Raw genomic sequence first — 26,958 nt, 5'->3', positions numbered from 1 at the left:
TATTTCTTACTTAAAATCCAAGAAATGATGTCACGACAGCTGATAACAGCTTGATCATGAAGCCTATTTTTTACACTATTTTCAAACTAAAAACCTGAATTCTAAAATCCGGTATCCAAACGGCCCCTTAATCTTCCCATCCACATCTTCAATGGGGAAGAGATCTAAAATGTTGTGTTCCACCTCATAGGGGAAAGAGGACCACACATTCCATGGTCTTCCGAACCACGGATCATGTATGTGCTCGGGACTAGCACTTCGTGTCTATGCGTGTTCACAGGAGGATTTATTTCGCGGCTGACTTTTGGTTGATACAACTGCCACTTCGTATGAATAAATAGATAAGACAAAATCTGCCAAAAATTGAACCTCTGTGGCTGCTCTCAAATGCAAAAGCCAGCTGCAAAATGACTTTCCGCTAAATTGCTAGCGATGGACGCTAGCAATTCCCTAGAAAAATATAAAAGAAGGTGAGCTCGTTCCATTATCAAAACATGGTCGTGCGTATATCAGTCCCCAAAATAAATCAGGCTATTCTACGAAAGAAAAGGATGAGGAGCGAGTAGGAGGAGAAGCGAAGAAAGAGAAGTAGTCTCTCTCTCTCTCTGGTCTCACTAAAGGTGAGCTCGTCCCATTATCAAAACATGAATTAACAAGGCATTCCAAGTTTCATTCCCTGTTTTTCTAATCTATAAACCTTAAACCTTAATCTTGTTTCTCTCTAAAGCCCTAAACCTTTGTTTTTTTTTTTTTTTTTGCTTGCCTGATTGTTCTTCTTTGTTAAAATTGGCTAGTTCCTATTCAAATCCGATCTTGGTTTTACTAGTTAGCAAGTTTTTAATTCTATTGACACTGGAATGTAATGCTTATGCTGAATGATTGGTGTTTGATAATTGGAAGGCAACCATAAAAAAACAAAAAAGGAATAATTATTTCCCTTTATTGGTTATGCAGTTATGACTGTTGCAGTAGGAAAAGCAGCAGTTAATTTGCAGATTAAGGCGTTGGGTTTAGTATCCAAGAGGAGATGGAAGGAGGAGCGCTGTGATTCATCAAGATCTTATCTTTCTGTTTTTTGTCGACATGTGTCTGATCACTCCTTTGATCGATTCAGATCAGGGGCTTCCATCAATGCGGGTAACTCCACTTCCACCTTTTCTAATACAATTATTTGTCCCTAACAACGACAATTGGCTCAGTATCCTTGTTACATGTATAACTAGAATTGACACGCGTTTTGATGAGGAATACTAAGTGGAGATGCCCTACAACCGAGACGAGACACAATAATTTTTAGAAGTTGAACCTTCCAAGTATCTGAAAGGCAATCTTTGTGGTATTCCGCAGATGAAAAAATTTGGATTATATTCAGATTCAGAAAAAAAAAAACCAAAAACCATATAGAGCCTACGAGACCCAATGCGACTATAAGTTGGGTGTGGGCTGCATCATAATGCGAATTAGAGTCCAGTTAGTCTATTTATCTAGAAGATAACACAAAGGGCTTGCTTGAATATCCGGAATGGTAGGTGAGGCGCCAATGCCCCCACATTCAGCATATTATGGGAAATAACTGTCCATATTCCAAAGAACACCTCGACATTGAAATAAATTGACATGAGGAGGAAAATATTTACTAGTTATATCATCTGCATTGACCTTAATCTCAAGATGCTCCTTGAATCAATCACATTCTTTATTGAGATAGTTAAACGAGGGGGATGAAATACGTTATGTGCGGGAGTCCAGTGTGTTTGATCATTCACCATGTTGTGATATATTTGACAATTTGACATCCTAATCGTATTTGACCCTAAGGTGCAACCAGGATCTGCGGCTTGATGCTCCAAGGTAAAACAACCCTAACAGGCTCCGCTAGACGTGCACTCGCTTAATGGTCCACTTTGAATTCCCTTAGAACCGTGCTCAAACACAGAACGGAGGAGAAAAGAGCAAAAACTAGAGAGAAATCTGTATACTCTGTATTTGTAAAACAGTCGCTGTAAAACAGTTGTGTTTTAGGTGGAAGAATAGTTCTGTTTTATAGACAGAACACAGCCTTGGAAGAGTAAAAGACTCCCATTCAAGAGAGAAAATGTCTCTCTCCAAGAGTCACCTCTCGTGTTCTTATTTTATTAAAAGAAACAACCGCCTCATAGCATTTTTTTTTAAAAAGCAGCAACTTCCTCATAGCATCTCAACACCGCATTAAGATTCCTCACCTTCTCATCATTGGCCCTGCTAAAAAGGAGATTATCATCTGCATGTTAAAATGGGTGATCTCTGACCCAGAAGTATTGATTGATCACAAATACATCAATCAGCCCAGAACATATAGCCTTATGCAGCATACGGATATGTGTCTCAGCCACTATCGTGAACAAAAAAGGAGACAAAGGATCAGTTGCCAGATTTTAGCACTAAAAGATATATTTTCTTTTAACTTTTCTTATGACATTTTTATTTTTACTTATGGTCATGAAAATTACTTTTTTTTATTAGAATGGTGTGCGAGATACTGTTTTATATGATTTATTTAGTTTTTTATAATTATGTGATTTATGAATTTGTCTCCCTTTTATCCATGTTTGGTATAATTTCATGAATAATTATGTTGCATAACTTCAATCCATGTTTAGATAATGAAAATATTGCAATGAGATTTACTATGGTCTCTGTTGTTGTGGCTTGTTTCTGTGTACTAATGAGTACATATACTGTCTTCAAGATCAGAGGATATTCCTGTCACTGGTTCTTCAGAGTTTGAGAAGTGGCATAATGGGGGTGGTTTTGTCCACAAATTGGCTTGTATAGATCCAACTGCAGTCATAGAAATTGGTGCGGCAGTTCATCCAAAATCCTTTCTTGGTGCAAATGTTCATATTGGATCAGGAGCTGTTGTAGGGCCTTCTGTTATGATTGGGCAGTCGACCAAAATAGGGTACGATTTCTACTATATTTTGCAATCATTTGCTTGAGTGCATAATGTAATATTCATCATTTATATCATCATATCTAACTGGTATCGGTTCTATATAAGTCTTGCATTGATGGGGACCATTCTAAGCCCTATATTTTAATTTTAAGTATCCTTCAGGTGCCTTTTAGGCCTCTTAGTTATAAGAGGGGTACCTCAATCTTTTCCTACTAATATTACTTGATTTCTTTAAGTTGTAGGTGCTTAAAATGGGACCCCCACGTTTTTTTTTTTTTTTTTTTTTTAAATGTGCACCGACATTTTTATTATGTAAATCTTAAGTGATTTTTTGTTTTAAATGTGGACCCACATTTTTATTATGTAAATCTTAAGTGATAGGGGCATTTAAATCATTTGTAATTAATCACTTAGCTTGTTAAGTAACCACAAAGGCATACATTATAACATAAGTGAGTCCTTGTATTTGTGGGACTTGAAGTGGGTTACTTTCCATGATGGGTTTGAAGAGTCTTGGTTTATTTGTAGTAGGATTAAATAGTCAATGTAATGAGAGCTCTCAAGTCATTGGGAGTTGACTAAGTCATTTGACACGTGTTTTGTTACTAATGACAGAAAATATGTGTCCTTATACTGCTGAGAATTTTGTTCTTAGATATACTATATAAGTATTTGTTACATAGCTATATTTATATGAATTGCATGTGATTTGTACCCAAAGTAATGCTTTCCTAAGTTCGAGGAGAGTGTATCTTCCTCGGACATTACTTTTGGAACTATTTCTGCAATGGATCTATAGTCTTGTGGTATCCTTAAAAGAGAAGTGTATGCAACGGTCAAATTGTAATCATACACCTCGAACAATGTCACGAAGAAGACATTGAATTTCAACAAAGACTTCTTCATTGGCACCAAAGGATGTGCAAGAAGTAGCGAATTAAGAAAAACTAGACCAAGAAGGAAATTTAGATGGAATTTCAGAGACCAGCTAGTATACGTCCCATCCTGTTATCTACACCCTATAAACCTGCTCTCTATTCTTTACTTCATACCCATCTAATAGACCTAAATTCCTTTATCCCTTACCAACCCTGCCGTGATAAAATTAGCATACTTAGTTGTCTTCCCGAACCAGTCCTACATCAATATGAATTAATTCTTATATGTCACTTGCAACTCAGACTTCGTATGTCACCTTTAGGATTTTTTAAAATCTGTTAGTAGTTATTCTGAAGGCTTCTTTATGTATTCATGTGTTGACTAGCTTTTTTTTTTCCAATCAGATCATTTTAGGATATTATGTTCTGGCCAATTTAATACTCATGCTTAATCTATACAACCAATCTCACCATCTTCCTCTCAAAACTATAATTTACTGTTAATGCTACTGAATTTTATGTATGACTAGCTGTTTTTTCAATCAGATCATTTTAGGATACTATGCTCTGGCCATTTAATACTCATGCTTGATCTATACAATTCATCAAACCACCTTCCTCTTAAAATTATAATTTACTTTTAATGCTACTGAATTTTGTGTAGGTATAATGTTTCACTTAGTAACTGTTCTGTGGGCAATTCGTGTGTTATCCACAATGGTGTATGCATCGGTCAAGATGGTAAGACTCAATTTCACTAACTTGCAGTGTATGATGTTGTTGCCTTGTGAGACAAATTATGTGTGTGTGTGTGTGTGTGGGTGGGTGGGTGTGTGTGCGCGTGTGTGCGTGCGTGTGTGTGTGTGTTTTGAAATGGAGTTATGAGCTTGTGTTTATAGTTTATTTATTTATTTGACTATGAAATCACTATTTTGATATGGAATATAGCATCTGATTTTCATATGACACTTCTCATGTTTTTGAAAAAAAATTCTCTACTCAAGCCTGTATAACGTGTTTGGATTGCAAGAATTTGCTGGAAAAGCTACAGGTTGAAAAAAAAAAGTTTGGACAGGTAAAATATTTCTAAAGTGTCCTACCTTTTTTACATGGAAAAAGATAATCTGAACCAACCCTATATAATTTTTGCTCAGAGGACCTACAATTTATTATAATATCACTCTAATTTAACCATAATAATATCATTTCTCTCTAAATCATGGAAATAAAAAAATCAAGAAAAAATTATGTCAAAATTGTTTTTCTTGCAATGGAAATAAAAATAATTCAAGAAAAAATTATGTTGAAATTGTTTTTCTTGCAATCAAAATATTCCGTTTCTACATTTTGGGGGTTGCCGTCTCCGACACTTCGTGTCCATGTTGATACGCACCACCCGTGTCTGTGTCCACAAATCATAGGAAATCAGGGTTACATGGACATTCTCAATTTTTCTGTTGAGTGAGATGGTGTTTTTTCTATGCACATGTTTCTAGCCCTTTCTGGCTGAGTAAATGCTTATATTGTAGCAAGTTTTTCTTTGGTGCTGATACTGGAACCTTACAAAAGTAACGTAACTCTTAGATACCTGACTTTATCTGCCTCATACCGCTCGTTACAACTGAACAGTATCGTGGCTTTTCGAAAGAGCTTTTAGATTTCATTTATGGCATATTTGCTATGTATACTGTATTTTGATTATTCATTTATTTGCCTCTTTTATGTACTTTATTCTTTTACACATATTATCAAAGCAAAATTTGCCACTTTTGACACAGCCTGAAACTGATACAATCCGAAGATAAAGAAAATTATAAAATAAACCAAGATAAGTCTTAGGAACTATGCCAAAGAGATACATCGACCATATTTCATCAAAATAGATCAATGTCCTGAGAAAAAAGCTCAAAGAACAGAGGAATTTTCAAAGTCAACTTACATGAATACCCAAAAATGCATATATGTACATAATCATGCACAAATCACCTAAAACCCTAATTAGTAATTAGGTCTCTGCCCTTGTTTGTTTTTTGTGTCTTACTCATAACCATTGGAAACAGCTAAACAAAACCATTATGAAATTATTTGGGCTTGTATAAATCAAAGAAAGAAGCAAATCCCTTTCTAGCTTTCTGGAACCCAATGATCTTTTTATGCCTCTTAGATAATAGCTCCTACATTCAATTCAAAGTAACGACCAATCATTTAAGTTCAAACCAGAGTCGCCCTTGTAGTTTAAGGCCCATAAGTGCATGGGACCAACTACTGATGTCAGATAATGTCATCAGTAATCAGTATGATCCTTTTGGAATCCTTTACAGCTCCTTTTCAACCTCTTCCACTCCCTTCCTTAGTTTCCCTCTGTACTATTTATAGATATTGATTTGTATGATTTTCCTTAAGTTCGAAACAGTTTGTCTCAAATTGTCATCTTCAAAGGGGCAATATCTCTTGATGTTCTTCCTCAGAAATCAACACATTGACTGTCGCAGGTTGTCCTTGCCTTAAGATATTGATGATTTGATTTTACTATTAGTCGTCTTCCAGTTTCACATCCAACTGCTGTACTGTTTTTTCAGTAACTTCCTTTCGAACATGGCAGATATGTTGTATAGGCACTTTCATTGAAGTTCTTCAGAATCCAGCTTTTCCATTCTTGTGCTTTTGGATGGTTAAAAATAATTAGCAACCTCTCTTTCTTAAGATAGACTATCGTAGATATCCTTGTAGATTTTCTCCCTTTTGCTTTTTTCCCCTTCGTGCAACACTTTGGGATTGCTTTCTTGAACTTTATAGGTACTGTCATTGAAGTTCTTTAGAATTCAGCATTTTCCAATCTTGTGCTTTTGCTTTTTATAAGTTCCTACTAGAAACCTCTTTTTCTTAAGATTGACCATCTTAGATATCCTTGTAGATTTTCCCCCGTTTGCTTTTTTTTCTGCGTGCAACACTTGGATTGCTTGAATTTTATTGAGCACTTGAGCTTGATTGTCTTGAGTGTATTTGGTGAAAGCTTTGGTATGCTCCCATTGTACAAGTCAAGAACTAGTTCAGTGGCAAAAAACTAGTATAGACCACGGTTTTAAATTTCTACCGAAATCCGAAATTTCGGATTTCGGTGGAGACTGAAACCGAAACGGCACTTACCCGAAATGTGTAATTATTTCGCACGAAATTCCGTGCAAAATTTTAGGGATTTCGACCTTTTTTTTTTACTTTTTAATTACTTCATAATTATCCCGAAATTTCGGTCAGGGATTTCGATAATGACTAAAATATTGTTTTTACCAATCTGCCGGATTTCGAGGGAAATTTCGATTTTTGTGGGGCCCGAAACCGGTATCGAAACCGAAATTTAAAACCTTGGTATAGACTATGGAAGTCCAAAGACAAATACCCATATCCTGAGAATGAATTATGCTTATATAATAGATCTTGTCAAGTTTTTCTATTGTCTCATTTAATTTTTCTATTGAACTTACATAATTCTGTCAGAAGTACTGATATTAGCTTCCACGTGTTCTATTTTTATTATAATGTGGAAATCGTGATCCTTCAACTGATCATTGAACAAACATCGACCGCATCTCCTTCAGCTTGCTTTTGGAATCAACGACCAATGCTGAATGTTGATGCGTTGACGAGTAGGGTTCATAACTTCTCTGACTTTGCATTCATCATTTAATTCAGCCCGGGAGTTTGAAAACTCCACTCTTCGAGTTGTTGGCAATGTTGCAAAACATTTAGACATACGGGTATATAATGCTTGGTCCTCTCACATACTTTGCCAAGTATCACAATAATTTGTGACTGCGTGTGATTTAAACAGGTTAAAAATTTGCTTGCAGCCCTGCATAAAATATGTAAACTACAAATCAACTCTATATCCATATTCTTAGGAACGTGGAGAAATTATGGAAGGAAAGTCTTAGGAAAGATATAGAAAAAAATTTTATAGGTGGAGGCTGACAGGATGTTATGTACTTGCAGGTGGTATCTGATCTTAAGCTGGGTTTGGGCATGAAATTAGATTTGCAATCCAAAAAACCCCAAATTGCACTCAAATTGAAATCAGGGTGTAAACCCAAGGACACTTAGGTATTTAATGAGGTTAGTTGTATATATGGTTCTTCACTCCAATGGAGTGAATTTTAAACTGAGTTTTTGTAACTTGGGAGTAAGGTTCTAGAAATGAAAGTTGGATATAAATTAAACTCGACTTTTGTAACTTGGGAGTAAGGTTCGCATACTACACCTCTTACTCTCATCAGTATTCTAATGTTCCAGCGTTTTGCCCCAGGAATTTTAAAATGACAAAAGATCATGTCAATGCTCTCCCAGTGGCCACATTTTCTTGGTGTTCTCCATGATAACAGTGATTAGAATATTCTGTTTAACTTATGCTTATTTTTCAATTGCTACAAGCAAGTGCAATTGTTTGCAGCAGTGTTTGGAAATTTGGACTGAAACATGGACCTGTCGAGTGGCCTGGGCTAGTCAACCCAGCCAAGTCCAATGAGATTTTCATTGATCAGGCTAAAGCTTTTCATCGACTCAACTGAGGCAGTCAAATCTTTGATTAATTTGGTAAGGTGAAATTAGGTCAACTCAGCCCAGTCAGTCATTGACTAGAGTGTTTTAATGATTCTTTTGTGGTTAGGACCTGTAGAAGGATGCCAGACGTAACCCTTTCCATCACAATCTTTATATTATCTTTGCAGATGATTTCTTGCGCTTACGGTTAAGTTGCATTGTAACATGTAATTTGTTTGTTATTGGCTTGTTGCATTTCACATCATTTGAACTTGACATGTGATTTTGTTTCTCAACAGGATTTGGGTTTTTTGTAGACGAGCAAGGAAATATATTGAAGAAGCCTCAAGTTGGTGATGTTATTATTAAATGATTATAATTCAGTAATTTTATGTAGCTTTGTTTTTGCAAGAAAGGGAATGCCATGCATAATTGTATATTTTGATATTTTTAGAATTTTCTTTTTCTAGCTTTCACTGATTTTCTGTTTGTTGCATCAACAATTAAACCATTCATTGACTGCCTACTAGTTACTTTTTTAATTGATAAGCAAGTACCTTGAGAAAAACAGCATATATTTAAGCTTGGCACCATTGGAAACCTTAAAACCATAAAAGAGTCTTGAGTCAATTACCTTGAGGAGCAATGATTTTTTATATCTAGTTGAGATTTGAACCAGTAATACAACACATACCTTTTTTCTGTTACAGCTCTTGTATGTAAGGGTAGGGAACCAAGTGGAAGTAGGTGCTAATACATGCATTGATAGGGGCAGGTGAGACATGTATTACATTTAAATGTTTTTATTTGTGGTTGGGTTTTCTCTAGTTTTATGGAGAATGGTCAAGTATCCAACTAGAAAGTTCGTTATTCCAATAACAGTTAGGTGACTTATATTTTTCGTTTCTAACTCAGCATTATGCAATGCTTTTGTTTATGCAGTTGGAGAGATACAGCTATAGGGGATCATTCCAAGATAGATAATTTGGTTCAGGTGGGTTCTACATTGCAACAGAATGTCACCATTGATTTGAAAATTCGCTCTCATGCCGTAATAAGAAATTGTTTCATAACTTAAGATTTCAAAGTTGGAGAAGTTTTATAATATTGAGAAAACAGATGTGGGTTTGTAACCAGTCCTATTCTGGACTCTGGACACTAAGATCAAAGGATGTGCATGCAATTAATAGATAAGGCTTTCTTTTCTTTTTTTCTTTTTTTTTGAAATGGCAATAGATAAGGCTTTCTTGTCACTGTTAGTTAGTAATGCACCACTTTGACAACAAGTTATTGATCTTGAAAAAAAAAAAGGCTTTACCAGGACTCTGTGGAGAATATTTCAATAAAAAAAATTCTGAGTTGGACCTTTGCAACAATAGTAATGACACTACAATGTTGAGCTCATAGACTAGATTATATGATAAAGTAGCAAACAGAAAATAAAAATAAAAGCTGCCACCTTACCGACCAAAAGAAAGATGACAAAAGGTTGCTACAAATTGTTCTCAATGTCAATTTATTGGTTTTATCTTTTCTGTAGTTAGTTATGACTGAATCTTCATTTTGCAGATAGGTCACAATGTCGTTCTTGGCAAGTGTTGCATGCTTTGTGGACAAGTTGGGATTGCAGGTTCCGTGACGTATGTAATTTGTAATCTGAACTTTCGTTGCACTTGAAGATTTACCAAGTGTATGATCCAATTATTCATTGTGACTAAAGGCCAATTTGTTTTAGATTACGACAACCGATTATAGTGCCAAACCAAGCATTGGACTCAAAATTACGTTTAAATTTTAGTCCAATAATCAGTTTGGCACTCACACTAGGTTGTCATAATCTTAAACGAACTTGGCTTAAGAATTTGGAGCGGCATCTTAGTGAATTTTGAATTATTCAATCCGTTATAATCTTGGATTGTTTGTTTGTAGGATTGGAGATTATGTAACTTTGGGAGGTAAGGTAGCTATTCGCGATCACGTTTCCATTGCATCAAAGGTGCGTTTCAATCACCTGATTCAACTAACCAAATCTGCAACCCACGGTCATATTGTAGCTAGATGAAAAATGGATAGCACAGCTGAAAATTCTACTCTCATAATCCCTTGCGTGGGTCCTTGACAAGTTACTGGCTGCATTAACTTATCAGTTATCACTGATGAGTGATTATCTTGAAACCAAAATCCAACTTCCTCACTTCTCTTTGGAGTTGTCAGTGAGTTTTTTGTTTTTTAACTGACAATTCTTCAGCAACAATCGTGCATTTTTAATATGATTTTTCGCTAAGCAGGCTCCTTGGATGCTCATATCAATTTGATGCCTTACACAACCTCTACACTTTTACTTGTTTCTTGGAATATCTCTTTATAAGTTGATAACTTGTTAGAGGGATGCTAGTAACCTTTCACAGGGAAAAAATCTGTGTGTAATATGCGCAAGTTGATTGGCTTATGGGATGGGACCCATATCATAATACAAGGAGAGGCAGGAGCCCTGTCGTGGGTCCCTATCATTGCATGCCAAAATTTTCATCCACTAAGATTGCTAGCATTTTCCTAACTTAATGTAAATATTAATATTTATAGAACATTATTTCCGGTATGTTTGTTCACTAATTATTGTGTTTCTGGCGTTATCTTTGGCGCCAACAAAGCCTCATCCATCTTCGAATAGTGAAATTACTATGGATAAATAATTATTATTTTGTCTGCATTGTCAATGACTTGATGGTCTGAGGGCATCCTTTGGATGCTCTACATGTACAGCTTGCTAGCATCTTATTCCATGGGGATTGCAGGTCCGGCTTGCAGCTAATAGCTGTGTGACAAAGGACATTGCAGAGTCGGGCGACTATGGTGGTTTTCCTGCAGTAGAGATCTCATTTCCTTTCTCTCTCTATTAATGTAATACTTCACTTGATGCACATAAAAATCTCTACGACTTTACAGGTTCAAATCCAAGAATGGCGGAGGCAAGTTGCTACTCTACGGAGAATTTCTAAGAAGGTGACACACTGAGTTAGTATGCTCAGATTTGTTTGTCATGAATCCATGGTGCATGTCTATTGTTTCTGGCATTTGGAGTGGACAGTGGAGTCCTTGTAGAGCAAATGGAAAGTACACCCATTGATTGTGGCAGGACAGGACCCAGTCTGGCGGCAGTGGTGGTGGTGGTAGTATCCAAGGTTGTGGCCGGTTTTGGTCTTGTAATACTGCATGGGCTATTCAGCATTGACTCATGACACTGCATATTATATTCATTCGTAGGAATTTAATTTTCCTCATCTGTTGTAGTCTTTCTCTGTCCTCTCTATTATAGTTGTTGTTCGACTGATCAAAAAAAGAAAAAGTCTCCATAAATTGAAAAAAAAATAGAATTATGGAACCAGGCAGAATGCCAGTGTTACCCTGGAGCATAAAAGAACGAATGTGTTGTTCTATAATGTTTGCTTTCACATTGTTTTGGATTTGTCCTTGGTTACCTTGGTTCATATTTATGTGTACTGCACTTGTGCGTGGTTGTGTGTAATGCTGATCTTTTGGTTTAATTTTGTAATTTAGATTGTCGTCAATTTTTCATGTATTAGTTTTGGTTTTTTGTTTGTTTCATTGACGGGTGTATTGTTATGTTAGATGTTTTTTTCTTTCTTTATTGTGTCGTTTTGTGTGTTTGTTTTTTAATTTGCTCATTTGTCGCTGTGTTTGTTTTGTTGCAGTAATGATGCAGGATTCTTTAATTTCAATCCTACCAATCTGCACCCTCTGTTGTGAATTGTGATGTAGATGATTGTAGATAGGAGAACTGGGAAAGCCTCCAAAATTAAAGGGCATAGGATCATTTGGTGACTTAGAAGGACCAATTCACAATGAAGTGCAGGATATGAAATTTTGGATCCTGGGAGAGATGGGAATTTTGTCCCCCAAAAGAAATCGGAAAAAAAAATAAAAATTTACATCCCATTTTAAGCCCCCTCCTTTACATTGTTCAAACAAAACGGCGGGAAAAAAATTCTGAGGTAAAAATTTTCAATAAATTTTACCAGTGTAAACGTTTACGCTATCATTTCATTTAACTACAACATTTCTAATTCACCACTACTATACATGGCAACTACACGCAACCAAACTGACCCCGTAGGGGCCGTTTGGATACGCGGATTTTAGAATCCAAGTTTTTAGTTTGAAAGCAGTGTAAAAGAGGGTTGATGATCAAGCTGCTGTATGCTGTCCTGACAGTGTTTCTTAGATTTTAAGTGAGAAATTCAGGTTTTATAAATCTCTCCCGCATCTTGAGATTTTTAAAACTTGGAAATATGGGAGGATTTGCTACTCTCTTGCCGACAGAAAGAAGGGCGATGAGTCAAAAACGACGTCTGGTCCACTTCTTCTCCTCTCTTCTACAATTTTAAAGAAATCAAATCCGTGTATCCAAATGGCCCGTAGTTCTTCTTTTCCTTATTTTTCACCCACTTCTCACCCTCTCGCCGCTCTCGGCCTCTCAATTCCCTCCCTCCCACGCTCCTTTTCCCTCTCCCATCACTGAATAAACTAATATTTCATGAAAAGAAATTCATGGGATCATTTGCATTGATAAATACAAGAATACCTGATCTCTGTGTATGACTACATCAGCACTATTATCAGGTTCTGATTAGGTTCGTGGACTTTAATACACTTGCTGCTATCAGACTCCTCGTATTAGTTGCAAGTTCAAAGGCAAAAAAAAAAACACAAAGAAACAATCTTTAAGCCAAAGTAAAAAAACTCACGACCCTTTCCCCAAACTGCATGACCTCGATACACTTGGTGCTATCAGACTCCTTGGATTAGTAGCAAGTTTGAAGGCAAAAAATTGAACCAAAAAGAACCTCTGATTCAACCATCTTTAAGCCAAAGAAAAAAAAAAAACTCAACACCCTTTCTTCAAATGCGTGACCACCAAAACAGTCTTCATATCAACTCATCTCAGTAGCAACTCTCTAAAAACAAACGGGGAGTTCAGCAGATCCATACAGAAGCCAACTCAGTCATCCTCTCACATTCTATCTTCTCTTTTATTCGGGGCACAAGAGATGATCTCGTCGACTCTCAGAATCATCTCGGCAGCCTCGGTTGCAGAAAGTAGTACAGTTTGCTTTACTTTAAATGACTCCGATATTCCGAGCTTCTCCATATCTCCTACCTGCAAAAAAGCAAGACCCATAAGCGAAAGATAAATATGGGTGATGGCGTGCATCCGTAGGGATTAGCCCGCCCTAAAAACTGGGGTGGGAATACCCTATGTCATAAAAAATAAAAAAATAAAAAAGAAGCAGCAAAAGATAAATGGGGTGCATGCCCATCACAAACACCAAGCAATCCTGAAACTCTTTTCAACTAGAGTGGCATTTCATTTCACTTACACCCCAAGAGATGACATCAATCCCAGCACTAGTTCCCTCCTTGCGGTGCTCTGCGCGAAGCTGATTAACCAACTCTGCACTGTCCAAACCTGCATTGTCAGCTATGGTTGTGGGTATGGCCTGGAGTACACGTGAGAAAGCCTGATAGCATGAAACTTCTTCCCTGGTGTTTTTCGTGCTAGTTCGTCCACTTCTTTTGCCATTAGCATCTCAGGCCATTCACCTCCGAATAATGCCCTGCTGTCGGTCACTGTTTGGGACAGCACACACAAGGCGTCGTGTAAAGACCTTTCAGCTTCGTCAAGCGCATGAAAGCTGCAAAGAAAATGATCATCTCATAAATATAAAGATCCAACGGCTTGAATAGGAATGATAAATATGGGAAATGATGGAAAGAAAGACAAGAGGCGTGGATTTGCTAGGCAATTTCGCAGAAAGCTAGGAGTTCATACAATCTTTCTTTTTTTAAAATGAAATGCTCTTACAACCTTTGATGATAAACTTTTTTAAAAGATCCTAAGAGGAAATGGTTGTGGTTGGTTGTGTGGATTGTATGCATTAGAAAAGGCTAACACGAACTTGTCCGTTGGCTAGATATAGGATAATCGACAAGTTCTTCCTTTTAACTTCACACTCTTGTCCATTGGCTAGGTATAGGATAATCGACAAGTTCTGATCCTAGAGCTAAAGGAAGAGTGTGAACTTAAAGGGTCTGGGCCTCCAGGTACGTTAATGTTAAACAATTATAAGATCACAACTATCTCAACGTGTTACAACTGGATGATGCATGTCATCAGGGAGATTTTTTAATACCGTGAAAGTACAATAAATATGATGGTGTCTCCAAGTCCTCAACAGAAGAAGAATATCAATTAATATCAGGAACATTCATTGAATTGTATTGCTTTGTGTATTCTTTCAGATCTTATTATCACTATCTGTGTACACACCATTTTATGATGATAATAGGAGTGCTATTTATCTTACTCTTTGAAGCACGAAGCGGGGGCGGGGAAGCGTGGGTCTAGAAGAGTCTAAGTTTGGGAGCGCCGCCATAGGAGCGTGTATGTAATATTTTCTTTATATATCTTTCAAAATTCAAGTGCATCAAAAAATAATAGTTTCTAATCATTTTCATATGTATCTTTCAAAATTTAAGTACATCTAAAAGCTAATTTCTAACCATCTTCATGAAATGGTGTGTACAAGCCTTTGTACTTGCTCCAATGAAGTACTTCGAAGAATTGGAGGAGTTTGAAGTTTGTGATGGTGGGACTTATAGAGTAATAGAAGCAGACTGGGACCATCATTAGAGCAGTTCCCATCTCTCTGGGGTCGTGCTCCCTGGAAGGTCCTTCCTAATGATCGTTAAATCGAAGTTCCAAGATGGGAGCGACACCCCGAGAGAAGGTTCCTGCTTCTAAGATCTTACCATTAATCATGAAGCATACTAAGGTGGACTTTCATTACATATGTCAGTGTAATTCAAGAGGGTGGAACTCACTTCCATATGTTCATTCAATACATCAGTCAGTAAATATATTCGTGAAGGCTGTGATAAGCTTGACATGATAATCTAGTTTGCAAATTGATGCTTCATGATCCAGTGCGTCAATTAGAGAGACTGGAAAATAAGCTTTGCCTATGGCTTATATGCAGAACTAAATGGTGTATATAAGTCATACACGATGATCATCTGTCTAGAGGATGGCTTGAACTCCCGGTCAAAGCTAATAGAGAGATCGAGTTTCTTCAGAGCATACAGGCAGAGAGAGAGAGAGAGAGAGAGAGAGAGAGAGAGATATATGTGTAGGGTTTTTTTTATCTCGGGAAATGACGATAAAAAAATGAAGGATCTGATATTGGAGCTACAATATTTTGATAATTGCACTGAGTCGTCTTGTATTTTATTATTTAAACAGCTGTCAAAGGTTATTACAGTTCCCAAAAGCTCTCTCAGAAGCTAATTAAAAACAAAAGACAATCTGATTTTTTGCATTTATTATAACATGGTAGTGCCAATATCTCTCAGAAGCGAATTAAACAACAAAAGACCATCTGAGTTTTTGCTTTTATTAAAACATGGTAGTGCCAATATCAGTAGCCACAGCATGTATATACTATATTCCACACAGACAGAAACACCACGCTTTAGGGCAAAATTGTGTGCATTGATGGAGCAATCAATGGGTTTTCGCTCGGTTTTCAATCTCTCCGAGATCAAAACCGAATTCGAAAGGGCAGGAATCAACACTCACTTCATCCCCATCATATGGAAGTAATCTCTCTCTCTCTCTCTCTCTCTCTCTCTCTCTCTCTCTCTCTCTATTATATGTAATTCTATATCATTTGATTGATTATAAAAACCCTAACATCTTTTTTGCATTGATATTTTCAGGTACGTTCTTCAAAACCCTAATTCTCAGCCACACGATGCTCCCTCATTGCCTTCTTCTGCGTACCCCTTGCTTCTTTCCAAGTTCCGAACTACTACTTCTACTCTCACCTCAGTATTCGAATCCAAAGACAACGTCACCACCAAGCTTCTTATAAAGCTTCAGGTATTCTGTTTTTTTTTTCCCTTGAAGAATTTTTCCCCTAACGAACATAAGAAAAAGAAAAAACCTAAAAGTACTTTCTATGGTCCCATTATTATATTTGAAACCCTGACTCTAGCATCCAATATGTTTGAAACCCTAACAATAGCATCCAATTTATTGGAAACCATAATTACCCTAAAACTAGTAGACCCAATATATTGGAAACCATAAAATTGAGATATACAGTTTCCATAATTGTGTTCCCAGAGTCCAGACGTGTGCGTGGAACGATTCATAATGATAATTACCATGTGTATTTGCTATGGGATAATACTTACTGGATCTTCTTTATGTAGGAAAGGACAAGGGTGTATTACCTTTAGATAGGGGAATATGGTTTGTAGCATGGTTATTCAGTCTTGTTCTAATCTGATTCTTTGAGCATTTCTCATTTAAAGGGATTTCAGAAAAAGAGAATAATGGATTGCATTTTTAAATTTCGATTGAAAACTTGAAGCGGTTTATTCATGGAAAGTGGTTGGCGTGTTTATAAGTAATTCTACTTCTTCTGCCCTAGACATCACTCATATATTTTTCAGGAAAGGAAATGAGAGATTGGGTATGCTCATATCCATTACTACTATTACACTTGCTATCATCATCATTTTTTAATATATTATTTGGTGTATTAAGTATTAACACTGTTGACTGTGTTCCTTCTAGCTCTTTTACTTCTGCAATCAATGTGACGACAACTGTGGTTATTGTTACTTTATGCGGTTATGTTAATTTAAATGTTAAGCGTTAAGATCTATTTTCATTTTCACTAGTGGTTGATATATCATGTCATTCTTTTCATGACCAGAATGGCGCTTCTGTGGAAGCTGTAATTATGAGATATGATACACGTTTAGGAAGTTATGGTGGAAAACCTCGGTCTGGAGGTCCACGATCAACCCTGTGTGTATCATCCCAGGTATCATATTTTTTTGTGATACATCAGTATTGTATGCTCTGTTAAATACATCTGTGATGTATGTTCTGTTTCGGAGAATTATTGAAATGTTGGTATTTTTTTTTTCTACTAGCTGCTTATGCTTTTAAAACGATACGTTTTTCTTCTCCTTGTTTCAGGTAGGCTGCAAAATGGGTTGTAAGTTCTGTGCAACTGGAAGCATGGGATTTAAGACCAATCTATCGTCGGGAGAGATAGTGGAACAATTGGTCCATGCATCTCGCTTGTCACACATACGCAATGTTGTTTTCATGGTATATATATTCCTTTTGTGGGGATTCTCAACTTATTCCCGATGTTATTTAAATGTAGATTTTTTAATATGACATTGGCTTTGTTTCTTGAATATGGGTAGTTCTTCCATTTTGATTATTTTGAGCACTCATTTGGATCCCAAATTGTTCTAAAATTTGAACAAAATTTCAGTATTTTCCTCTAGACTTATTCAAACACATTAAACGTGTAGAAATGCCTGGCATCACATAGGCTTAACTTTGGGAGTGTCTCCTCCATGATTCTGATTCCACTCTGCTCTGGCTTCTAAAAATTTGATTTTTTCCTCTAAACTTTTTTTTTATAACATAAGAGTTCGAGGCTTCGACCTTAACACTTACCTGTCAAAAAATGCTGTTAATGAGGAGCAGATGCGTAACAGGGCTGCAGTTTCCAATAAGGCATTGTTTTACTTTTGAAGCACAAAATTATTATTCCTGAATCATGTATTTTAGACAAATATAGCTCTAAACCAAATTTTTGGCGAAGATATAAAGTTCTCAATGCCACGTGAAACTGCAGGGAATGGGCGAACCATTGAACAATTATGCTGCTATAGTCGAAGCTGTACGGATCATGACAGGATTCCCGTTTCAAATCTCACCCAAGAGAATTACAGTATCCACTGTAGGTAGTCTGAACTGACTATATATTGAAACTCCTCTTTTATGTTCTTCTGATATATATATATATATATATAGAGAGAGAGAGAGAGAGAGAGAACGGTTCCTACACATATGTGTAGATAAGTTATCTACACACTAGCTTAAAATACAGTGGGGGCCACATTATTTGGGTGATCCAAACCATTCATTTTTAAGGCCCTCACATAGATAGGGTGTCCACAAAAAATCAGATCCATAGGATCATCCTAACCATTCGAACTGTGGAGGGAAAAAATGGACTAATTTGTGAAGGTTTAAAGACATCCATTTTACCTCCACAAATCGTAGGGTTGGGATGATCCTATGGATCTGATTTTTTGTAGACACCCTATCTATGTGAGGGCCTTTAAAATGGATGGCTTGGATCACCCAAACAATGTGGGCCTCCACTGTATTTTAAGCTAGTGTGTAGAGAACTCTCTACACATGTGTAGGAACCGTTTTCTCATATATATATATATATATATATATATATATATATATATATATATATATATATGAGAAAACTGTTGGTGCGCTTAAGCTCACCATTTTTTTGGTGCGCTTAAATTGTTATAACCAGTGTTTAAAAACTCGTCGACTCGGTTCGGAACTCGGCCGAGTCGACGCGGAATAGTGATGGCCGCGTTCAGGAGTCACGGACTCGGCGAGTCCGGGCCGAGTCTGGTTGAGTTTTGCCGATTTGAACACTAATCTAGCGGCCATCACTGTTTCGTGACTCCCCCACCTTGTAAAAAAAGAGAAAAAACAAGATTTGTTCCACTAAAAAATCATTAGATTCATACCTATAAATTTAGGTTTAAAGCCATTCTCCTCCATCCCATGAAAAGCCCTCATCATCGTCTGATTTCTAGATCGTCGCCGTGGCAAAAGAAAAGCTGCATGGTGGTTCGTTTCTTGCTTGTTTCTAGTTTGAGGTAAGAGGAGAACGATAATGCTTTATTCGAATGGTTAAAACACTTGAAATCTGAACCGTTCGATCATGGGATCTTCTTTCATTCACACCACGTTTAGAAAATAGCAAAACCCTAAAAACCTTTGGCAGGATTTGAAATTTTTTAGTGCTGTAAATGGCAGGTAATATATTCAGCATTATTTTACACGGGACAGCACCCTGTTGTGTAAAAGAGTGATCATAAACATACAAGAAGAGGTTGTACCAAGTAAAAACAAGGTGCTAATATATCACTCATGATGCCTACCACCGTAAGCTAGTCATTTTAGAGTAAATGTGCTCTGGCTTTCTCTGTATGCCTAAGATGTGTAGGAAGAATAGGGTGTACGTTAATAGGTAGGAAGAATAAGTGGGGCACAAGTGCATTCTTTGTCCCATCCTCTCACACCTGCCATCATTGACCTTCATTAGATATTAGGAAGTGATATATCCACCCCCTTTTCTTTCTTTGGCCAGCTCCATCTAGAGTTTTTATGGCCATACTTTTACACTACAAGGGGTGGGACCAAAGAATCATATATTCCTGCAAAAACATAATACATTTAGGGAAATGGCATTCACCCATTTTTCTTCTTGGGAACCCCTTCTAGTGTAAAAGAGTAATCACAAGTGCACTAGAGGGGGCTGGTCCGGGGAAGAAAAGGGACCAAATATCAAATCAATGGACGGTTCAGATTGTTGCAGTAACCCAGCTTGCCTTTTCTTTTTAAATAAATTGGCTTGTGAGAGTTTTTTGGGATTGTAATAACTTGTTGACATCTGTTAATTAATAAAATACAAGATGAGTTATTATCATTTTTTTTATAAAAACTAGACTCAATTGACTTGGCCGCGTCGACCGCATTCTAGGCCGCGTCCGTGCCGAGTCGACGAGGATTTTCTTCGGCCGCGTTCCGCATTGCATCCGCATTTTTAAACACTGGTTATAACGCCTCCCATTCGTTTAAATGTTTGGGTCCCGCTTAAGCGCACCAATGGGAGGCGTTATAACAACTTAAGCACACCAAAAAAATGGTGCGCTTAAGCTCACCAACAGTTTTCTCATAGATATATATATATATATTAAAATTTTCTGATTCCAGCTTGATTTTTTAATGCTCTCTTTGCTTCTGATTGCTAGCACAGGATTGCTGATTAAATGATTTAATCATTCCCTTTTTTGTTCCCTTGGTGTAATTTTTCCTTCTTTCATTGATACGATTTCTGTCACTAATCCAGAAAAATGAACAGAAGAAATAAGGAATAAAAAATCAGCTATGAAATTGTATTAATATTAAGCAACTCTCCCAAAAAAAAAAAAACTATGAAATTGTATGAAGGCATCAGTGGGTTGCTTTTGAGGTGAAAATCGGTTGGAGTTGAACCAATTTATGAAGTCATATAGAATATCAAAATAGGAAAAGCATAGAATAGGTTAACAACGTTAGTTGCAAAGGCTACTTTATTTTAAAACTGAGAAAGATTAAAGGAAGGAAAAGAAAAAACTCAAAAAAGTGGATCTAGGTTTGATGAAAGTATAAGCACCCCACTAATCAAGTAACTTTGTAGGTTGTAGTTTTTCAGGGCGGCCCAGTGTATGAGGCTCCCGCCATTGCGGGGTCTAGGGAGGGCTAGAAGTACGCAGCCTTACCCCTGCTTTGCATAGAGGCTGTGACTCGAACTCATAACCACCAGGTCACAATGGAGCAACCTTACTGTTGTACCAAGGCTCATGTTTTTCAAAAAGGAAAAAAAAAACGATATTTCATCTTCTTCATTGTCACATTGATGGAGTTGAGAAATGGAATTATAAAAAGAGCTATTGTGAAAATAGGAAACTCACATTATTTGATGTACTAGATTCCCATCTGCTCTTAAGTACATAGCTACGACATCTGGTCGTAAGTACATGGCTACGACCTACAGGAGAAGTAAGTTTGACAAAACTCTATTCTTCAAGCATTCTCACTTAGAACGAATCGTGTGACCTGAACCCGAAGAGGCGGAGTTTGGCAGTTTGGGAGAGGAGGACAATTTATCCCTGGAGAAACCATTTGTGGAGGAGGAGGTTGAGTGGGGAGTTTTCTCTCTTGGTCGAGATAGAGCTCCAGGACCGAATGGCTTCTGGTTAGACTTTTTTCAGTGATGTTAGCCTTATGTCAAGGACGGCATATGAGATTTTTAGAGAGTTTCATGAGGGGATGGATTTGGATAGAGGCACAGGTGCTACCTTCATAGCTTTAATCCCTAAAGTGAAAGGCGCTTCTTGGGTGTCAGACTTCCGCTCTATCAGTCTTGTTGGTTGTTTATACAAGGTTCTAGCAAAGGTATAAGCCGAACGCCTTAAAAGGGTCTTCCCTAAGATTATCTCTAAAAGTCGGTGTGCTTTTGTTAGCCAAAGACAAATTTTGAATTGCTCACTGATTGCAAATGAGGCTGTGGATCTATTTTCAACAACGGGAATTGGGGGAATCATTGCAAACTGGATATGGAAAAAGCTTATGACCGAGTGAAGTGGCCTTGTTTAGATTATTTGTTTAGGAGGATGGGCTTTGGCTCACGATGGAGAGGGTGGATCAAAAGTTGCCTATGATCGGCTTGGTTCTCTATCCTCATTAATGGCTCCCCTAGAGGATTCTTCTTGCGTCAAGGAGATCCGCTTTCCCCCTTTTTACTTTTTATTGTCGCTGGAACTTTGAGCCGTCTTATGGTAAAGGGCAGAAAATTTGAAATGATTGAGGCTTTAAATCAGTCAATATGAGGTTGAGGTGTCCCATTTGCAATTCACAGATGATACTCTCCTTTTTTGCTCTCCTCAAATTCCACAAATTATGAATTTAAAGGCTATCCTCGGATCAAGCATTCTCACTCTATAATGATATTCGTATTTTGTATATGTAGTTGTTGTTATCATAATAAGGAGTGATAAATAAAAAAAATTGATCTATGAGACAATCAGAGTGTATTGACATTCAAATGCAGATTGGGCAGGAGATCCACATGCATGCAGTTTGGTATCAGGGCATTGTGTTTTTACTAAATGGATTTCTAACATGCAGTACATCAGGATTATCAATACATTCATTACCCAAGAGAGGAGCATCCTTAGGTAGTCAAGCAAATATTAAGATACATCAGGGGTATGTTGGATCATAGCCTACCCTACAGAACCAAGCAGGATGTGACAATCAGAATGTATTGATATTCAAATACAGATTGGACAGGAGATCCAGACGCATGCAGTTTTGTATTAGGTCATTGTGTTTTTACTAAATGGCTTTCTAATATCATGGAATAGCAAGAGGCAGAGGAAGTGGCTAGATGGAGTGCAGAGGTAAAGTATAGATCTATGGCCTGTGCCATAACTGTGCTCACACTGCTAAGGCATCTATTTCATGTGCTACATTTGAGATCAGGTTCTCATATCTTCTTTGGTGCTAGAGTGCTATCAAGCTCTCTCAGAACCCTGTTTTTGTGCTAGGACAAAACACATTGAGATAAATTATCATTTCGTCTGTGAGAAGGTCAAAGACTGTCTAGTTTTTCTTAGCTACGTCGCAAGTAAAGAACAAGTAGTTGCCTTTACAAAGGGGCTCACTGCATACCGTCATCATTATTTAGTTGACAAGATGAACATGTTCCATGGAACACACATTTGTCTTACCACTTATATAAATATTAATGTGTTGTCCTCTTGTGAAATTACTGAAGCAAAGAACTGAGTCTTGACTAACAAAACCTCTTTCGGCATCTTTCTTTCTGCTTCATATTAAAATCATTTTACACAGTTGCTGGCTCATTTCTTGAGATCGTTATGGATTACCAAGTCATGTAAATGTTACCCATGATACACCTGGTCTTTAAATGAGCTTTTCCCTTTGATGATAAAATCCAGTTTGGAAGGTATTTAAAACATAGCTAGAGTGAAACAACTTGATGCTGTAAAATGTTTGTAGCTGGTTGCCGCTGCGAAATAAATGTAGTTGCAACTGAAATGTAATTAATTACAACTGAAGTACCATTAAAAGAATTAATTACAACTGAAATGCATGTATATTGTATGCATCTAACTTTGTGTAGGTTGGGATAGTTCATGCCATCAACAAGCTGCACAATGACCTGCCATGTGTGAATTTGGCCGTGTCATTGCATGCGCCTGTTCAAGATATCCGTTGCCAGATTATGCCTGCAGCACGAGCCTTCCCTCTTGAAAAACTCATGGATGCATTGCAAGTCTATCAGAAAAACAGGTAAGAGTCTTGTGGCAGTTTTTATTAGCTGTGAGCCCCTATATATTTTAGTTATCATTTCAGAGTTTGGAGTTTTTCATGCTGGGTCCTTGATTTTCCAGTCAACAGAAAATCTTTATTGAGTACATCATGCTTGATGGGGTGAATGATGAAGAGCAGCATGCCCACCAGCTGGGCAAATTGTTAGACAAGCTTCAAGTGGTGAGATTTATATTTTGATATTACAGCCTCTGAAACAAATGACCAAATTTCGGTCTACCATTGTTTAGATACCGCCCATAAGGGCCTCATTGTGCTGGATGAATGTCAAAAGTTTAAGAAAAAAAAAAGGCAACTTTGGAAAATCAAAATAGATTTCAGACAATCATTAAGAAAAATGAAACTTTGCCAAGCCAGTGATTACTTTTGATGTAGTATTTAACAATTCTGGTGCATAGAGAAGAACCTAACACCATTTGGGAAAGCCTTGTTCAATTAAGAAAAAATGAAATTCTCAATGTGCTCATATATGGAATGCTATAGTTATTTGTGCTGCTTCATTTGGGCCTAGAGTAGTATCAAATTCCTATTACGTTATACAAGCTTGACTGTGACACCTCATCATTTCATGTATTTTGAGGGGCAATTCTGTTTTCTTTCATTAAGCTCTGTTTCTTTCGACATAAAATGGGTATAACTTAAAATGGGCGTAAAATTTTTTTACTTCCATTTTACATCGAAAGAAACGGAGCCTTAAGACCTGCTTTGTTTTCCAATCATATGGTTTTGATTGTGCTTGCCATCATTGTAGGTTGTAAACCTGATACCTTTCAATCCAATTGGTAGTTTGAGCAGTTTCACAACCAGCACTGAGCTGAATGTTAGAAGCTTTCAGAAAATCCTAAGAGGTGTATATAACATCCGGACAACAGTTCGCCAACAAATGGGTCAGGATATTAGTGGTGCATGTGGTCAGCTGGTGGTGAACCGTTCAGAACAGAGATCTGTGGAGAGCGCAAGCCTCTTAACTGACATTGAAGACCTTCATCTCTGATACTCTCTGAACTCAATTTTTTCCCGGGTTTTTCCTGTAATCAATTTTGGATATAACCATTTTTGTCGCGAGGCTTTCTTTGTGTAAAGTTCAGACCAGAGGGATTGCTACTCATGTAAGTTGTTTTCTCTTTTAAGGCTTACGCCTAACATAATTTGCATGTTCTTATACTGTATCAGTTTTCACAAAATGTCAACTCTTAAATCTGGAGGTCATTGCACAGAACAAAAGTTCTGCCATGGAATCACATAAAATGAGTACTTATGGAGTGTTTGATTGAATTTACCTTAAATTTCATTTATGAACCACATATCGTCTCAAATTTCATTATCTACCAGAGGTTTCATATTTTGCATTGTTCTAACTGTAATTACCGGAAATCTGTTGTAATAAAGGGCACTTCTGTCTTTCAAGTAAATGTATTAGAGGGCTTATTCATGTGGCAGGGGATCAAAGAAAGAGAAGCCGAAAGTTGGGAACTTTCAAGCCTAAAGGTGCTGCGGTGCCATTTTGCTGTATGCATGGAGTCTTCAATTTGTCTTGCTTGTCCATAACAGGTACATACCATGTTCTGTTACAGAGAATGGAAGCACTTTTTTGGATGTATTTTCCCTACATTGAGCAGTACTTTTAGCAAGCATCTGACTTTTTTTTTGTCTGGTGACTGATAACATTTTCTCTTTGACATAGTAAAGATAATGTTTAAATAATAAATGGTTTTGTTACTTTTGCGTCTAGAGGGGGGAAGCCTTAAGGTTCTCCCCGCATTATCATCTGTTCTTCATGTTCCATAATTTTCTTCAAATTGTTACTCATGCGAAAGATTTCAACTATGGTATAACCTTCTTTCCCTTGTATTGTGTTTTTCAAGACCTAAAAAGGAGGAAGATGATTGAGGTGGTTGTGAGAGTGGTGACTTGTACATTTTGACTCAATTTGGCCCTTGAGCTCACCATTCATAATTAGTCATGAATGAGGATCAAATGATTTTCTGACACATGTTCACATTCCTGTACCGAGACTGTATATTTTTTTGTTTTCATAGCTTTTAAATTCCTAAAATTTAATGAATCTTCGGTGCAAGACTTGTTATTTGTTGAAATATTCAAGAACCATTTTTTATCCCAATATTAATTAAAGTTTATTTTCTGCTTAAATTATGATCTTTGAAGTTTTGGGACCATCCCCAATTGTTTCTAACTTCCTCTGTCTGGCATTTGTTACTTTGTTGCCTTCATTGATGATTTTTCTTGAATCACTCGGATATATCTTATGAATACGAGATATGAAGTTTCTAGCATCTTTAAGTATACGATTATCTACAATCAATTTGAAACCAGTATAAAAAAGTCTTCACTTTGATAGTGTAGGTGAGTACACTCCTCATGACCCACATAATTATATAGTTGAGAATGACATTAGGTTTCAAAGTTCTTGTTCGTACCCTTCAAAATAGGCGTGGGATTGGCGATGAGTGGAATCTCTTTCTTTAATCACCATGACCACACTTATGATGTATTTGAGATCCTGATTTAACCAGAGAATCATAGAAGAGATGCAAGCAATATTTCCAGCAATAGTGTTACAAAGATTGAGCATTTGTGTTAGTTAGTGTCGCTACCTGTTTATACTGCTACTACTACTACCAAACCGGACAATGATAAAACGTCCCATTGAGGAGGATGTCTTTTTCTTTAAGCAGATAAGAGAAGGTTGTGCCTGCTATTCGAATTTCTACCGTGTTCAAAGATCCAAACCATTTATTTGTTGGGTCCCAACATAGATAGGCTGTGCCCCCAAAATCATCCTCACACTCTGATCTGTAGAAAGCGGTCATTATAGCGACCTCTACAGATCCGAGGGTTAGGATCATCCTATAGAGATTATTTTTGGGGCACAGCCCCAACATATGAATTGTTTGAATCCTCGTACAAGGTGGACGCCACTGTAATTTTGTTTTAAAAAATGGCACCTATGAGGGGACACCACAAATGGGGCACTAACATCACCTTTGAATCCATTGACAATATCATTTCTGATAGGGAAATTGGTGTCATCGAGGGCTCTCACACAAGGAAGAATCCAGGGGCAAAGAGTAGAGAACTAAAACAAAGAAAAACCAATAACATTGCAATTGAAGGGATCCCGACTTTGACTTATTTATTTATTATTTTGAGTACATGAGTATTCTGGTCATTTTTCATGGATTCAGAAAGTCCCTTAACGATGGCACACTTATCTACTGCACCGACCACCCACACTTGGATGGGTGGTCAAGACTCCCTAATAGAACAACGAACAGATTATGGCAACGGCCAATAGTTTTATGCCCTGTTTGTTTTGGATTTTGAGAATCGATTTTAAGTTTTGGACTCTAAACTGCTTCTCAAAAATCAAAAAGACAAACAGGGCCTTAGAAAATAGAAAACCCAGAAATGGGTGTCCTTTTTTTTATCAAGGGGTTCTTTCTTGGAACAGGCTAGTATTGGAAACACAGTCAAGA

General features: G+C 37.1%; 2 protein-coding genes across 5 annotated transcripts; both read left to right on the top strand.

Moving 5' to 3' along the window:
• Window positions 1–482: 482 nt before the first annotated feature.
• Window positions 483–11,859, top strand: LOC143884028 (putative UDP-3-O-acylglucosamine N-acyltransferase 2, mitochondrial). Of its 2 annotated transcripts, none has more exons than XM_077387388.1 (11): window positions 483–620; window positions 955–1,137; window positions 2,734–2,941; window positions 4,478–4,554; window positions 8,646–8,695; window positions 9,057–9,121; window positions 9,289–9,340; window positions 9,916–9,986; window positions 10,276–10,342; window positions 11,142–11,199; window positions 11,293–11,859. In XM_077387388.1, the coding sequence occupies exons 2-11, from the start codon at window positions 957–959 to the stop codon at window positions 11,343–11,345; spliced, it is 882 nt and encodes a 293-aa protein (XP_077243503.1). In that variant the 5' UTR covers window positions 483–620; window positions 955–956; the 3' UTR covers window positions 11,346–11,859. The 2 variants fall into 2 exon arrangements, with proteins under 2 accessions (XP_077243503.1, XP_077243502.1); XM_077387387.1 differs by having other exon boundaries at window positions 11,142–11,213.
• Window positions 11,860–15,868: 4,009 nt separating this feature from the next.
• LOC143884027 (Radical SAM superfamily protein) lies at window positions 15,869–25,512 on the top strand. Of its 3 annotated transcripts, XR_013252646.1 has the most exons (10): window positions 15,869–16,023; window positions 16,144–16,306; window positions 17,151–17,261; window positions 17,420–17,554; window positions 18,096–18,200; window positions 23,253–23,422; window positions 23,524–23,623; window positions 24,213–24,570; window positions 24,902–25,012; window positions 25,327–25,512. XR_013252646.1 is itself a non-coding variant. In XM_077387386.1 (8 exons), the coding sequence occupies exons 1-8, from the start codon at window positions 15,920–15,922 to the stop codon at window positions 24,453–24,455; spliced, it is 1,131 nt and encodes a 376-aa protein (XP_077243501.1). In that variant the 5' UTR covers window positions 15,869–15,919; the 3' UTR covers window positions 24,456–24,625. The 3 variants fall into 3 exon arrangements, 1 of the variants encoding a protein (XP_077243501.1); XR_013252645.1 differs by lacking the exon at window positions 25,327–25,512 and having other exon boundaries at window positions 24,902–25,180; XM_077387386.1 differs by lacking the exons at window positions 24,902–25,012; window positions 25,327–25,512 and having other exon boundaries at window positions 24,213–24,625.
• Window positions 25,513–26,958: the final 1,446 nt, after the last annotated feature.

This window comes from Tasmannia lanceolata, unplaced genomic scaffold (assembly GCF_043159265.1).
Source record: "Tasmannia lanceolata isolate RefF3 unplaced genomic scaffold, GAP_Taslan_0.1 ptg000008l, whole genome shotgun sequence".
Lineage (NCBI taxonomy): Eukaryota > Viridiplantae > Streptophyta > Magnoliopsida > Canellales > Winteraceae > Tasmannia > Tasmannia lanceolata.
The sequence above is the reverse complement of the archived record's forward strand: the minus strand, read 5'-3'. Positions and strand labels throughout refer to the sequence as shown.